Here is a 17,224-nt window from a genome sequence, read left to right on the forward strand (position 1 = left end):
CATATGTTTAGGTACGCCGAGCACGCCATACATGAACTAGTGGTCTTAGCGAAGGATCGTGGAGCACTATTTCGTAACGTGGGTACTATTCGAGCAAGCACAGCAAAGGTCATGATCAGGGTACGACAGGTGAATCTGCACGCCCCAGAAATCTATGTTCACCACCTGCCTGACATAGTAGAGCACTCGAACGCGGACATCTATGCTATCGTACGAGTGATCGACCGTGACGAGGGCATACACGGGGAGATCGCGAGCTTGGACATCGTTGGTGGCGACCCGGCCGGACACTTCAGGATACGGCAAGCTAGTCCGACCGAATACAACATCGAAGTTTTGCGTTTGTTGGATAGGGAGACTGCCTTGCAAGGTTACAATCTTACTTTAAGGGCTATGGATCGTGGTATACCACAACGTTTCAGTTACAAATCTGTACCGGTACATTTGGCCGATCTGAATGACAACGCACCAGTCTTTAGTCGAGAAATTTATGAAGAAGCCGTGCCAGAAACCGCTCCAGTCAATACGCCGGTGATCAGATTGAAGGTGACCGATGCTGATGAGGGAAAAAATGCTTTAGTATTTTTAGAGATAGTCGGTGGTAACGAAGGTGGCGAATTTTATGTAAACGCTGAGACAGGAATGCTCTATACCGCAGTTAATCTCGACGCAGAAAAGAAAGCCTTTTATACTCTTACCGTTTCTGCGATCGATCAGGGAAACACGGGTACGAGGAAACAGTCTTCCGCCAAAGTGAAAATCAACGTGATAGATACGAACGACAACGATCCGGTCTTCGAGCAGTCCGAGATGGAAGTCTGGATAGACGAGAATGAAGCAGCTGGTACCTCGGTCGTCAAGGTCACGGCGAAGGATCGTGACTCAGGCGAGAATGCTTACATATCCTACAGCATCGACAACATCAAGAAAGTACCTTTCGAGATCGATCATTTCACGGGGATCGTGAGGACGAAGCAGGTGCTCGACTATGAAACGATGAAGAGGGATTATCTGTTGCACGTGAGAGCAAGTGATTGGGGCTTGCCCTATCGTCGCCAAGCGGAGATGAGCTTACGAGTTAGATTGCGAGACGTCAATGATAATCGTCCTCAGTTCGAGAGAATTGATTGCACCGGGCACGTGCCAAGGTACGTTCCAATCAGCTCCGAGATCATTACCGTTTCCGCGATAGATTTCGACGCGGGTAATATCATCAGTTATCGCATAGTTTCCGGAAATTCTGACGGATGTTTCACTCTCGATTCAGCGACCGGTGTTCTATCGGTCGCCTGTGATCTTTCTGATATAAAAGCGACCGAGAGAATCGTCAACGTCACAGCGACGGATGGTACTCATTTTGCCGATGTGAATCCAGTCCACATGCATCTGGTCAACGCCAAGAGGAATCTTGCCTCTCAAGGAAGAATTCTTTCCGACGAAAGCGGAGCATTCGAGTGCAAAGACACCGGTGTTGCTAGACGTCTGACGGATGCCATTGCTTCGGCAGAAAGAAATAACATGCCGTCTCGGAACGACGAGTATTCTTTGACTCCAAGTCGCTATGGAGAGAACGTTCACGCACCGGAATTTATCGATTTTCCAAACGAAATCAGAACGAACGAATCCGTCAAACTTGGTACTACACTTGCCAAAATAAGAGCGAGAGATCGCGATTTAGATTACAACGGTAAGCTCGTCTTTTGTATTTCCAGTGGCGATCGAGATTCCGTTTTCGGGATCGATCCGGACACGGGTGATCTTAACGTCATTGGTTATTTAGATCGAGAAAGAGAAAGTGAATACTTTCTCAATATAAGTGTATACGACTTGGGTAAACCACAAAAGTCAGCATCAAAAATGTTACCGGTAACAGTTTTGGACGTGAACGACAACGCACCGAAATTCGAAAAATCTCTCGCCAGCTTTCGTATCTCGGAGAACGCTCTGAATGGTACGAATGTTTGGCGTGCGAACGCGACGGATGCTGATCTTGGTGAGAACGCACGTGTGACTTATTATCTCGTTACGGAGACGAACGATTTCAAAGTCGATCCTATTACCGGTGTATTGAGCGTCTTCGGAAAGCTCGATAGAGAAAGACAAGAACTTTACGAACTGAAGATTCGTGCGAAGGACAACGGTGGAAAAGGTACGACCGACTCGCCGCCATTATACTCGGATGCTTTGGTTCGCGTGACCGTCGAAGACGTGAACGACAATGCACCGAGCTTCGCTTTACCTAATTACAACGCAAAGATTCGCGAGGATGTGCCAATTTGGAGCGTTGTTGCCGTTGTTGACGCTACTGATCCAGATGAAGGAGCTGGTGGTGACATCGAGTATTTCCTTTCAGACGCTATGGAAAGCGAAGGATATTTCAAGGTCGATAAACTCTCCGGTACTGTTAGAACAACACAAAGCTTAGACTTCGAGGAACGGCAAGTACACACTCTCGCTATTGTCGCCAAGGACAGAGGGGAACCTTCGATGTCTTCCGAAACATTGCTCGTCATTGAAGTGGTTGACGTTAACGAGAACCTTCATGCTCCGATTTTCGACGATTTCGTTATCTCTGCGAATGTTTTCGAGAACCAACCGGTTGGTACTCTAGTGACTAGTGTACGTGCAAAGGATGCGGACCCACCTGGTGGTGATTCCAGAATAGGCTATAGCATACGGGCTGGTGATGGCATCGGGATATTCTCAATCGATAATGAAGGTAAATTATTGTATTATTTACATTTGTTGATTACTTTAAGATATTATGAGGATCAATACGAACGAACGACGCAATTTTATTTCGACTCTTGACGATTTTCCGAAAAAAAAGAAAAAGAAAAAAAGAACAAACAACACGTAAAAGCTATTGTAAATATTTTAAAGCTTTATTCTCTGATCTAGTGACATTAATTATCCGATAATACGAACGATCGAAAAGTTTTATGCGGCGAGACAATTACAAAGAAGCAATAAAATCGATTTGTTATCCATATCATCTTGTTATGTGTCCACCAAAGTGAAGTAAAACTACAGACGAGGAAGAGCTCTCCATATAGCGATAAATCGTCTCTAGTCAATTAAGGGGGATATTCCAGGACGTATGGAAGTTATAGCCAAGTACGCTACTATCCAGACTGCTTTGCGCTATTTCGTAGAGTGCAGTCTCGAGATGCGCCGCTATTTCTCTCTCTCTCTCTCTCTCTCTCTCTCTCTCTCTCTCTCTCTCTCTCTCTGTTTCTCTTTCTCTTTTTTTTAGATCTCCTCGTGACTTGCCTTTGACACGATCGTTACGATAGTTGGAACGGATACGTCTGGATAACATCCGTCTGTCGGGCGTGTCTTTGAAGCAACGATCAAAGAAAACTTGACCAAGATAACGTTACTTTATTAGCGGCATAACGTTCGAATCGCTTCCGATGTTTCAGGATCGATCGCTTCGATCTTCGACCTTCCTCGACTAGGCAACGATACCACTTTAGATGTTAAAGGGCGATATCTCGAGGAGACCTTTTACCTTTTCCTAAGAATAGTCAAGTTTTAATTGATCGTATTACGATCAAGACGAGAAAAGAAAAAAAAAGAAATATGCCATTTGATCTGCTTGAGAATTATTGAAATAAGCGTTAATTGATTAGCTCGTGAAAAGCGATTGGATGAATATATTATCTATCATCGTAATCGGTTATACAGTTGTACAATATTACACGCATAATATAAACTTTTAAATGATACGAAAAGAATTTCACTCGTAGATGAAAGCGACGGGCTTTCTTCATTGTGCTCGCAATTTCGATTCACCGAAGGAAAAAAAAAACCAAGGTGACAATGGGAAACCGATGTATTGCACGCACGGCAATCGAATGAAATTTATTTTCTATTCAGTTACAATGCGCAAAAGAGAAAGAAGAAACTCTCCTCTTTTGGATTCTCGTACCATTGATTGATCGAGGATAACCGAGAGAAAGAGACGACATGAAATGGAATTAAAAAGTTGAGAAAGCAGAGAAAGAGGGAGAGAGGGAGAAAGAGAGATAAAAAAAATAAAAAAGTCAAAGAAGATCTCGTACGGTCGCACTCTTAAACGAGAGAAGTCTGGTGGCAGTGATCCAGAACAACGTTACGGCGACGCGGCCCATTAAATTTCGATGCTACCGAGTCTAATTGAATTACGTGGACAAACAAAATCTTTTCTTTCTCTTTCTTCCTTTCTTTCTTTCTTTCTTTCTTTCTTTTTTTTTCTCCTTCTCTTTCTCCTTCTCTTTCTCTCTTTCCAATTTTTTATTCCCCTTTCTCTCGTCTTTTGCTTCTTTTCACCGTGCGACCAGGTCATATGCATTAAATTTCTCTCGCGGTCCATCTTTCATCGCGAAAACGTCTCCCAAGAAACCGTGTGTCATTCCGCCTAATGGCTAATCCCCTTCTTCATTTCTGTTGAAGGGTGGGGCACGTTCACTACGACGCATGGAACGATAAGTGCATCGATGATGTCTTCTTGTTTTTATTATTATTATTATTATTATTATTATTATTATTATTATTATTATTATTATTATTATTATTATTATTAATAAGAAAGTTGCATCGTGAAATTCTCAATGCGTCAAATGATCAAGAGAAATTTACTACTACTATCTTTTAGAAAGACGTTAACAAATCGTTTTCCGTCGACATAAATAACTGAAAAAAAAAAAAAAAAAAAAAAAATGATATTTTCTTTTTAATATTTTTCTTTTCAGTTTTTCTCTTATGGAGAAAAAAATCGAGAAATTTAATCAATAAGTCTTTGAACGACGAAGTAAAACTTTACTCCTATTTGACGAAATTTAGTAATCTACTTTGGCACTGTTTAAAGTCAGCTCTTTGGACTTATATCATTGCTTATACATATAAGAAATTATCAGTTATCTAAGCTCTAATATATATATCGTCTTATACCGGCCTTCGCAAGATCAACGTAAAAGTGCACTTTACCAAAGTTTCCAACGTTACTTGCGATCTTCATTCAAGTTGATTAGATAGGCCGTCGCATTAATTAACTCAGTCATATACGGATGAAGCGTTTTAACACTAAGCTCGAATATCTTTAATCAAAATGATTTTGATTTAATCCTTTTATTTTTAATAATCGTTAATTCTTAAGTACGCGCGAAATTAAATTTTATATAAGAATACCCTTTAATAAACATCGCAACTTTTTTTTATCATACGATACGTTAGAAAGTCCATTTGATAAAAACGCATCGTTATAAATTATATAATAACATTTTGAGTTTGGTTAACGGTTTAAACTAATACTCTCTCAAAATGATTTCGTATAGAAAAACAACCGAAATCCTGTTTTCCGATTGCAAAATTTTCAATGAATGAGAGATAGTTCAACGAATTTAATTAACCCGTACATTGATATCGTACTTGTTTTAAGTTATTCGAGTAAAACGAGTGTCTCTTTTTTATCAACTTCGTACTAATGGCGTGTTTTCTATATAACCGTACTGCACTCTTTCTTTCTCTCTCTCTCTCTCTCTCTCTCTATTTCTTTCTCTCTCCTTTTCTTTCCTTTTTCTATTTCTCGGACTCTTCTTCGAGTCATAAATCGCACGACGGTTGACATTTCGATTCCAGTTGTATATTTCGCACGATAGAATGTACCGGTATGGAGAATGGTGCTGTAAAAAGAGATCGAAAAAATATACATATATATATATATATATATACACGTATTACATAGGCATGCATAATATAGATATACATATCTACATGTGCATACGTTGAAACAAAGCTCATATCATCTTCGTTTTAATCACATTCGACGAGTTCTTGTCCGTTCTCCGGAAGCAAGTGTGTCAATATAATGTCGTACAGACTTTTTGTCCCTTTCTCTCTTTCGTTCTTGCAAGCTTGGAACATATCTATGCATATGAAAATACACGAGTATATGAGTACATCAATATAAGATAAACAGATATATATATATATATATATATATATATATATATATATATATATATATATTTGACTTACTTTCTGAAAACATTTTGATATCAAAAACATAATGTATTTTCGAAATAATATAAATTCAATTACTCAAATACGATTATTTGATAATATAAATATAAATATTTTTTTTAAAAACAGAAGAAGAAAACAATTTTCTTTCCTATCGTTTAACAATTCATAAAAATCAAAAAAAAAAATAAAGACGATTTGAAGATGATAAAACTTGATGAAATACTATTTAGAAAATCTGAGAAAAGAGAGAGGAAGAGAGAGAGAAAGAGAGAGGAAGGGAGAGAGGGAGTAAGGGAGAGGGAGAAGGAAAGAGAGAGAGAGAGAGAAGGGTTTATATTGATCTTCCGTCCAGCAAAAATAATACATTGTCAGTGGTATGCATATTCAAGCGGCGTAAATATTCATAAGTTGCCGGTGTATTGCCTTTCGTGTCAGGAGCACGCACGAGAAATATAAGCGACGTGGTGGACGATAGTATATAGGTATGTGTATATACCTGAGTTAATGGTGATGCTGGTGATGGTGATGGTGATGTCTGTACCTGGGGGTGTAACGGTGACGTTGTTGAGATGGTACGCGTTTAATACAACGATATTTTTTTGCCGCACGAGTTACGCACGATTCGTAGATCACGTTCTATGCCGTTAGCTATTGTTCGAGAAGATGTATATCGATGGTTTCTTATTCATCATATTTATACTTGTTTTGTTTTCTCTTTTTTTTTTCTTTTTTTTTTTGTTTTTCTTATTCTTTTCTTTATCGTATCTTATACGTAAAAATTTCGTTCAATCTGATGTTTTCGTTCGGTTGTCATAAATTAACAAAAATATTAACAAAGATCATCGTTCGGTTTTTATATTAAAAGGTTAAAGATATAAAACATCGAAATATCTTTGTACCGTGTTATAATGGCAATTTGTAATGGGACAACTTTTTACAGCGATGATCTACTTCAAAAAAAAAAAAAAGAAAAAAGAAAAAGGACTGCTGAGAATCTACCGTTACAAATTGCTCTGAATACCTACCATAAGATTAAAAGAATTATTAGCAGATTTTCTTTTTTCTTTTTTTACGTGGTTATATTAATATGATTCGTATAAAACAAAGAAAAAAAAAACAATATCGCATTAGAGAATGCCATTGATAAGCTCGAAGGATTAAATGACGTGCTGCGAAGAAAAGCCTGCTTCGAATTTTTTCGATGCATTGTGTATAAATATTTCGCCTTCGATAATCTATAGAGGACCAGCAGAACCAACGAGAATGCAAATGCATTTTCCACCCGATTGATCAATATTCGAAGGATACTCAAATAAAATTAAATGAACGTTCAAAATAAAATCAATATAGGCATTGGCCAATTTATCCATACGTTCAATTATTGGCAGTCGTTGTCTCATGTAGAAGCGAGCGAACCTTTCTTTAAATTCATATGAACGTTCGTTCTATGATTATTTGATGTACCGGTTGCAACGATCGTTTAAAATGGAAATAAAATTATAAATAGTATCGAATGAAAAAACGAAAAGTGTTAAAAGGTTATAGCGTTTTTTCGTTAATTTTTCAACTACATACTATATTTTTCTCATTTTATACTTCCTTTCTCTCTCTCTCTCTCTCTCTCTCTCTCTCTCTCTCTCTCTCTCTCTCTTTTACTGTTACTCTAATTGCTTTAGAAACCCAGCGTAGCTAGTTTTCTGGTATACATACACAAAGGGTAGGAGAGAGAGGGAAAGGCAAGAAGGAAGAGGAAAAGAGAAGGAAGGAAAAGAGGGAATAAGGTCTTCGGCAAACGAGCTAACGTTCGATGCGTTCCAGCGGCTTTGTCCACTTTGTCGCCCGCGACTATCGCGCCAAGCGTTATTCCATTAATAAAGCTTTATATATCGAGCCCTATCCAGAAAGCTCGTTCGAGCTTGAATGTATACGGAAAGCAGGAAAGTGCTAACCCCGTCTGCATCAACGTATTTACGTACCTACATCTATCTTGTGTAATTTAAAGAGAATAGAACTTTTAGATTCTTGTTCTTTTATGTAAATTTTCATTCTTTGTTCAAATCAAATTTAATCTTTATAATTTATTTAACATTTTAATTTTTAATTTTGATAAACGTTAAAGCATTAATTTCGTTTTACCGGTTCTTAAGATCCATTCAATTCAAATATAGTCCAATCGTGGATTCTAATAGTCAGAGAACGCAAAGAATTTTCTTAAACAAAAGGATAGGGGAATGTGTTGTTATTCCACGAGGCCCGAGTTTAGGAATGTTAACCTTTGAATCGGGAAATCGTAAAGCAGTCACACTCGCGGATACTTTGGACGGTAAATCAACGGTTGTTTGTATCGCTACACGTGCTCCATAAATCAGTCAGATTTGTATCTTGCGCAAAGTCGACGGAAGGTATGAGAATATTTTATCGGAAGTTTATCGAACGTCTATGACGGACCACGTTCGTCCTGTTTAACGAGAATAAAACCTTAAGAAAAGTCATATATGTATATATACTTTAGAATAGTTTATGAGAAAAGGATTTACCTATCGAACGATTGATTTTTCTATATTTACTTAATATACATCGAAAGTGAAGATTTTCGATATATTCTTTCGCTTTATTTCAGTTTTTTTTTTTTTTTTTTTATTTCTTTCCCTTACCCATTAAGTATAGAACAATGGAAATATGTAAAGATTGTTAACCAAAACGATTTTCGATTGATGAAATTAGCTGGGAGAAAACGTAATGAGTTTGCTGAAACGCGATGTCTAACTGCTGACAAATTAGTAGGATGATTAAAAGACCTGCTCCTCTTTTCCCTCCCCATTAAATGCTAAATTAGACAGGTCCGCTTGTCCACGATCGTTGGATGTACGAGATTTACTCGGTTGATGTGTGTGCACAATGGTTATGAACCCCTGCTTAAATATTGTACCAGAATTAACAAGGGCGTGCCACGCTTGAATGAAGCGGGGAAGGCAAGCGAGTATCGGCCAGGTTGCGTACTCTCTCTAATGACACACATACACACGTAAGTATGTGCGTGCATGCGTGCATATGTGAAACACGTGAACGTCTATTCCTTTTGCACAGTTTCGTTAATAGTACCGTAATTGCAAGAAGCTTTAAACAAGATTTTCTTTCATCAAAAGGCTAATGTAATTGGAATGATTTCCAGATGATAACGGAGATCTAACAATTTATAGTAAAATTATATAGTAACATTATATAGTAAAATTTAAGTTTTGTCTAGCTCAATAGAAATTGAACTTAAAGAGAATTTCTCTTTCTGACTTTGTAAATCTCAAGTTTTTATAGAAAGCAACGCTTTTTACTGCTTTGAATATTTGTTTCGACAATAGAAACGTCAATGGAAAATCTCTTGATGTTTGAAACGTTTGAAATTATTGGAATGCAAAAGTCTATAAGGAAAAAATCTATAAAGTAAATAGTTTTTATAATATTGTACAAAGCTTGCAGTAACGTTAACATAACTATGTATGAAATAAACTTCGTATTAATATATCGATAATAGTTTTCAATAGATCGAAGTCGACTTTTGATTCATCTGGGATGACTACAGGTTATAACAAGTTTAGGACCATAGTTGAATATCGCATACTAATTTCCTATAACGAAGTTATTTAGATTATACCAGTATTCGCAATATCTCAATTTCTAAAGATCTAAATTCAAATAGAGTTCTAAAGCATCCTGCTGCATCGTAAGATTACATGGATTTCTGCTATTTATCGTTTGAACGATGAGCTGACTCCAATTAGGACTCACGTAACACTCAAAACGACAAGATTTCGAAATGGGAACCAAGATGCTTGTAAAACACGTTTTCGATGAACCCATGTTCCATTTTTTTCTTCTTTTTCATTTTCTCTCTTCTCTCTCTCTCTCTCTCTCTCTCTCTCTCTCTATCTCTATCGCTCCCACTCATTCTGTCACAAGTTTTACGTTCTGTAACGCACACCGTTTACGCGTGTCGCGCATACAAATCTATATCATGAATCTCTAATGGGGTTCTACCATCGAAAGAACTCACAAGTACGTTGTGGGTATCATTTAGTAAACGCGACTCCAGATGAGCAAAGAAAGAAAAAGAAAAAAGAAAAAAAGAAAAGAAGTTTTAGCATCTTCCAGCAAGAAAGAGATTAAAAAGAAAATGGCTCTTGGCCTTTTTTTTTATAACTTTGTGGGTTCTAAAAGAGCTTGAAACTTGTCTTCTGATACGGAGTTTTAGCATTATTGTAAACTATGAAAGATACGTGCTTTTATTTTTTAGCACTTGTTAGAACGTTACGTTTACTTTTTATTTTATCTCCTGTATGTACAAGCGTTCGTCGGTAGTTGCCTTTTTCATTTCAGAAATTCGCGTTTATAATTTCTTTTCTGATTAGTTTTGTATGGATGTACGTTCTCTTTAAGAAACATCTTTTGAAGGTAAACAATCGAATGTTGTTGCTTTTATGCTATAAATCGTAAAAAAAAGTAAGATCTAAAGGATGACAATACAATTCGAACATTGGACACATTATAAATTTAATAATAAATTTAATACGAATAAAAAAAAAAAAAAAAAAAAAAATAGAACGAATTCTTTTTCTCGAATTTTTCTTCCGATTATTTTTCTCTCTTAGCAAAGACCATTCGTATTTATTTTGCGAGTTACTAGATGCTTAACAAAAGTTGCAAAAAATTTTTTTAATAAGGTCCGGTGAGATTAAAATTTTTCTTCTTTTGTCTCCCTGCCGATTTATAATTAACTGCATGTTATTTTTATCGTCATTTCAATAATAAATTTCTAGTAGATTTATAATCATTTTTTATTACTTTCGTGTATTATAATTATAATTCTATAACATCATGGTTAATAACATCATGAGATTTTGTTAATAATAGAATATAATTACGGCCAGAAAAAGTTAAATCTCTGAGATAAAGAAAATTTTAGGAAAATTTTAGAAGAGGGATTACGTGCATGCGATGGTTAAAAAAGAGAAAGAAATAAAAAGTACTGAAATTTTTAAATTCTGAATTCATTAAACAAGTTTGTATAAACTAAATTCAAGACAACTTATAATTAAAGAAAAACATTTAGATTTGTGTTAAATCTCGTGCAAACATTTGAAGTTACTACTATTAAGTTAGTCATATTCTTTTTTAACGATATCTGTTAATAGATTGAAAGTCTTCCTCTATTTCTTTTTCCTCTTGAGAAAATAGTTAGCCATTTCTGAGTTTGCGAATTCCCTTTGGTCTGATCGTTCCACGTATTATTTACTTAAGTAGAAAAGAAGCTTTCAAAAAGCAGAAGACGCTTTTCCACGAGAAACCAACATACAAACTTTCCTTTTGATTCATATTTTATAAAATAGTGAACTTTTATCTATCCAATGTCTCTTGATATTACGACTTTTACATTTATAAGCAATAGGTATCGTATTAATATAAATTTTAAATATTTCGGTGTTCAATTTAAAATATTTTAAAATATTGTTTTGAAATTTACTCAATAGTCATTAAAATTATTCGATGGTATTTCCAAGGATTAGAAAAAAAAAAAAAAAAAAAAAAAAAAAAAAAAAAAAACAGAAAAAGAGCTTCAATTCCATTTAAAATTACTCGAAATAATTGGATATAACGTAAATTCGAAGTAAACTACAAAGCTTTCGAAAATCGTAAAGCGCGTTAAGACGATAAATTTTCTTCTTCTTCCTTAGCTCTTAGAAGACAAGTTCGCGTATCCATAGACAGGCACACGTATGTACACATAAAAGGAGTAAATCGTTCGAGCGTGAATTAAACACGTGGATCTGGAACGTGCTTCGTGGATGCTGTTCAGATTTAACGTACGTTCCGTCGTGTACGCGGAAATGTATGTCTCGATGAGAGTTATGCCCCGTACTGAAACATCGTACGCGCGCGCGTGCACTCAGCTAGGTGCCTAGTTAGAACCCTCGAACGGACTATGGTCTGTCTCTCTGTGCACTGTGCCGGCGTTCGGTGTGCCTCTGCCCTTCGTTGCTTTTCACTTTGATTTCTGACGTCCATTGAACCGTGGAAAATCTGCTTGTCCGAACCAAACGCCATCGGGTGTCTCACGTGCTCTTCTTTTTGGATATTCGCTCAGGTATTAATAGTTCAATGAATGTACGAGGATTCTCAATGAAAATCGAAATCATAGAATTTTTGAAATCTTTGTAACAAGAGTGATGAATGTCTCTAACGTTATAACGACGCTCTCAATAGAATTCTATTTAGATGGTAAAGTCAAACGAAAACTTTTCGTTCGTTAATTTTCTTTATTTTCGAATATTTAAAAGAAATTTAAAATTATTGAAAAAGAAACTAATCGATCCATATAAGTTAATCGATCAACAGAGATATTTTACTTGATAGTTAATAACAACGGTACACTAGCGAACAGGACTCCTAAGTTCATTGATCGATCATAGAATATACATTTCCACACTCTGTAAAAACATTTATTTCATTTTAGCCGCAGGTTAGTTCAACTTCATAACTTCGTATTTCCGGCAAATACATTGGTCACGCTTCGTTCTTGAACTTACGTGAAACGAGAGCACGTAGCCATCCAGAAGATCTTAAACGATTTTATATGATCTCTTTAAAGATATAGAATCGGTGAGATAAAAACCTTATTGAAAATAAAGAAAGTGTACTTTTCAAAAAAATTTATTATCTTGTTCGAACCGAACTATAAATTGTTTGTAAAAATTTTAACAATGATTTAAATGTGCCTTTAAAATAAAAAATTTTTTCATCGTAAAAACATATCTTTAAGTTCTCATGAAACAATGCCGGACCAATATTTGCTTCGACATTGACCTATGCTACCGAATTAACACTTTATCGAGTTTCTTCAGGTTGACGAGCATAGCTTTGTTGCAAAAGATAAAAGACTAGAGAGAGAATGACGGCACAATGAGATATTGTAATTTCTACGAGACCGGCTCTTAAGGTCGACTCCGAACATTAATTACTACGGCTTCTACTTTTCCGCTTCGAGAAACAAGGGACTGTGAATACAAGTTGTAGACAGAGATTCAACTTCACCCTTTTTCTCTGTCCTTGTCTCTTTCTCTCTCTCTTTCTCTCTTTCTCTTTCTCTCTCTCTCTTTCTCTCTTTGTCTCTAACCTGGTCTTCTCTTATCCTTCTCTGTTAACATCCATACTTATACTAGCCGGATTTCCGCGAAAGCTCGTAAATGAAATAAGCGCGGTGCATTCTTCGTAATTTTATCGTCGAATACCTGCTCGTCGACGAAAATTTCACACGAGATTATTATCGGTTCGTTGATTCACATCGCTGATGAATTGTATTTCTTAATTTCGAGAAGTTTCGGTTTCTTTACAATTCTAATATATTATATATATCGTATAAAAGTGAAAAATTTTTTATTAATGACAAGAACAATAAATAAATATAAATAGGTTGATAAAAAAATTTGGAAAAGTTCGTGAATTCAATGGTAAAAATCATTAAAAGGTTAGATTATAGTAAAACGTTGTTAGGTCATGGATCGTATGGTATAGTCGAGTAAGATCGAGTCGCGTGACAAAAGCACGTGCCGAATGGAGGCGTGTGCGAGACTAACCTGCGAAGGGGCTAGAAAAATGCATGATGCATGCCAACGATCAACGGCTGTGATGGATGATAGTTCGCTCCGGATCGTGTGCGAGGGAGTAATCCTCTCCTTCTCACACTTTTATATTCAGTGAATGAACACTTTCGTGATATGAATGGTCTAAATTTCAACAGTTTTACATGAAATTTCTAAGAATCCAATATTTGAATTATAATTCGTGTATCTAAAAACATTTTAATAGATTGAATCGAGATTTCACTATTATTTTCGTCCTTTCGAAATACTCTTTTTTTTTTTTCTTTAACGAACCAGAACTAAACCGCGGAGTGAATTACACTGTCACCTAAGATACCCAACATAGTACTTTCAGAAACTCCGTAGAATACTAGATGTGCAATCAATTCTAGTAGAAGTTCGATTGCTTAAACCAACGAGCTGAGTTAAACCACAGAGCTGACAAGAGCAGATCGATAAGTTTCTGGAAGTGAGTGCAAGAGGACCGGATATACTGGTGCCCGTATGCACCAACAGGGCGTAATCCATTAAAAGAGAAAGCAAGACGAAGAGAGAAAGAGAACGAGAAAGGGATAGAGAGAGAAAGAGGAAATTGACCAATGGTAACAACGATAACTTCAACGAAGACTTCGATGTCGTATCGATAAAGGCATCGTAAGATGATGGCAAGAGGGAATTGAAACACGGTCTGGACATACCTTGCGGCGCTTTAATCTAATCAAAGCTATGATATTTTAACAGATACATTGGTAAGAGACGTCGATAAACAATCACGCAATGGATGCATAATCGAAGATGGTTTTAAAGACTTTTTTAACAATGTTAGACAAGAGTCAACGATACAACCTACGTACATTACTTGCCCAAGAACTAAAAATATGGTGCGAGTAAAGGTAAATCCGGTCCGGCCCACATCCGCTAGTCGCGGAAGTCTTGACAAAAGGAGACTCTTTCTCTCTCTCTTTCTCTCTTTTTCTTTCTTTTCTCTCTCGTTTTCTCTCGTAAACTCTCTTGCATTAGCTTAGGAGGCTTCGAAGAGATGAAGTAAGGAGGAAAGAGGAGTGCACAAGTATACACCCGGATCCGCCGGCTTCGTAGAGTTCGTGGAACCGATCGAGAAACCGGTTTTAGGACGTGTTTCGAGCCGTATATGCACGCCGGCTCGTCGATAATGGACGGAAGAGCTTGGTCCGACGCGCCGCTTCTTGTCTCCTTTTTTCTCATCCGGATCCACGATTGTCTTTCCTTCTCAATCGTTCGCAAGACTCACTAAGATACTCTCAACAATCCATGGACGCAAAGGGAATTCGATCGCCGTCAACGACTTTAGACGGACTCGCGAGATGACTCATCCTGAAGCCGATCCTTCCCTGGAAGACGTATTCTCTCTTTGGTATTCTCCAGATCCCCATTCCTCTTACCTTTTTCTCTTCTTTTTGGACGAATTCTTTTGGCTTCTGACTTTTTCTCTGATTTCTAGAATCTCCTTTACGGTCGACAATTCCTTAGCGAAGAGCCATGCAACGACAAAAAAAAAGAAAAAGTGATACCATATAATATAATATAATATATATATATATATATATATATATATATATATATATATATATATATTCAAATATTTCCACAAAAGAAACTCGCGTGGAAAACTCGTTAGAGTTTATTATTCATAGCTTGAGTCACGAAATCTAAGAGTTTAACAGGTGTAATCAGATTCTCGGTTAATTTTTATGATCCACTTTGTGGCGTGTATGTTTCGTTTTATTAATTTCCAAGTTAATGTTACATTATTAATAACAAATAGTCATTAAGAATTTAAAAAATATTATTAATAATGTTTATTATAATGTTTGAAATCATGGTGACTTTAAATTAATGTTAAAAGACGTACAATTAGTTGAAATTTAATTATGCTCGATAGAGTTAATTTGTTTAAAAGGAAAAGAAAAAAAAAACAAAAAAATACACCACAATATTTTTCTTATAGTAAATAAGAATTTTAATAATATTTCCGTGCGCTCATCACTTATATTTAAAACGAAACGTGCGACACGTGGCAATGTTCAATGCAATGCACGTGTCAGTCCCGTAGCCGTGGCTCCTCGCGCCACGTGCAAGTTCTCCTACAGCTGTTGCATTTAAACTAACTTTGTGATACACTATAAATCTTTCTGTCGAGACGGATAAGCTCTCTTTCTCTTTGCAGTTACAGTTCACGCATTCTACTTTATATTATGGTTAACCGTAAATAAAACCATTGCGGTCTCGCAAAACTTAATGGATATACCTGACTAAATCAACTGAAAGATGTTCAAACTTCGTCTTTTTTTTTTATTTTCTCGAAAATATTTAGAAATGCACTGTCGAAGATACGAGCTTCGGATAATAAATGTGAAATCATAAAGTTCATCGTAAATTGTACAATTAAATAAGTTTTCTTTTTTAATAAAAAGATAGATTATAAATTAAATCATTTTCTTCGAGACATTTCAAATCGCTATAAAACGAAACGTTTACATACAATTAATTCGTGCTTTAACGTGTATTCCTTGAACGGATAAATAAATCCATCAAGATTCTATTTTTTTTTTCTTTTTTTTTTTTTTTTTTTTTTTTTTTTTCTTTTTATTTCTTTAGCAAATTAATCCATAAATACGATACTTCGGAGAATCTTAGATGTTAATCACGATTCAAAATATAGAAAAAAGTCCTAACTACTTCTTTTCCAATAGCGGCCCTCATTTTGCCGCATGAACGCGTGAGAAAAGTCCGCAGTGTTCAAAGGTTCTCCGGGAGTTGTATATCATCTGCAGATGATAGCGTTGTGCCGTGAAAGCCATTCGTTTCAATGCGTACATTCATACCATGAGCTAAAAGCTTTTGCATACTCTGCGACGGCCTTTCCTTTTTCTAGAATTCCACACGATGGCATCGAGCTGCTGTATCGTATACTTACCTTTCGAATCTTACTCTTACAATATTTTTCAATTTTTCAATGTGAACAATATAGATCACCAATCATTAAATAATTTTAAGGTGTCAACAAAATAATTCCTAGTTAAACTATTTGACGAGATGAACTTTGGTATGTACATAATTGGTCAAAAGTTTTTAGACTTAATAATTTATAATCTGATAAAAAAATAGCCTAAGAAGTAATCGAATAATTGATTTTTAAAATCACTTAGAAGCTTCTGGCTTACCTTGTATAATATCCAAATAATGTGTGTGTATGTAGATAATATAATATATATGGTTCTTGATAATATATATATATATATATATATATATATATATATATATATATATAAACACTTGATTGTAATACGCTAACATTATCGATACGAGAATTCTATTCATAATGTTAGTTTACAGTTTAGAAGTTAGAATTTCGAAGTTCACTAACAACACCAAGGAAAATCAATCCTCCCGAGAGATCAATAATAACTCGCACCTTCGTCGATTTTCAATCTGAAGCTAATTATTTCTAGCAGAAGTTTCCTTCGAGATTTTCTCGAACACACAGAGACGAGAGATTTGAAAGATCGAAAGCTAGAGAGAGAGAGAGAGAGAGAGAGAGAGAG

General features: G+C 36.0%; 1 protein-coding gene across 6 annotated transcripts in view; it reads left to right on the forward strand.

Moving 5' to 3' along the window:
- Window positions 1-17,224, forward strand: part of kug (FAT atypical cadherin kugelei) — a 298,979-nt gene that overhangs the window by 118,988 nt on the left and 162,767 nt on the right. For all 6 annotated transcript variants that reach the window (XM_035871811.2, XM_035871769.2, XM_035871801.2 and 3 more), the window contains exon 3: window positions 12-2,719. In XM_035871811.2, the coding sequence (XP_035727704.2) occupies window positions 12-2,719 (2,708 nt within the window). The remainder of the gene's footprint in view (window positions 1-11; window positions 2,720-17,224) is intronic.

This window comes from Vespa mandarinia, chromosome 2 (assembly GCF_050613455.1).
Source record: "Vespa mandarinia isolate Hongniang chromosome 2, ASM5061345v1, whole genome shotgun sequence".
NCBI lineage: Eukaryota > Metazoa > Arthropoda > Insecta > Hymenoptera > Vespidae > Vespa > Vespa mandarinia.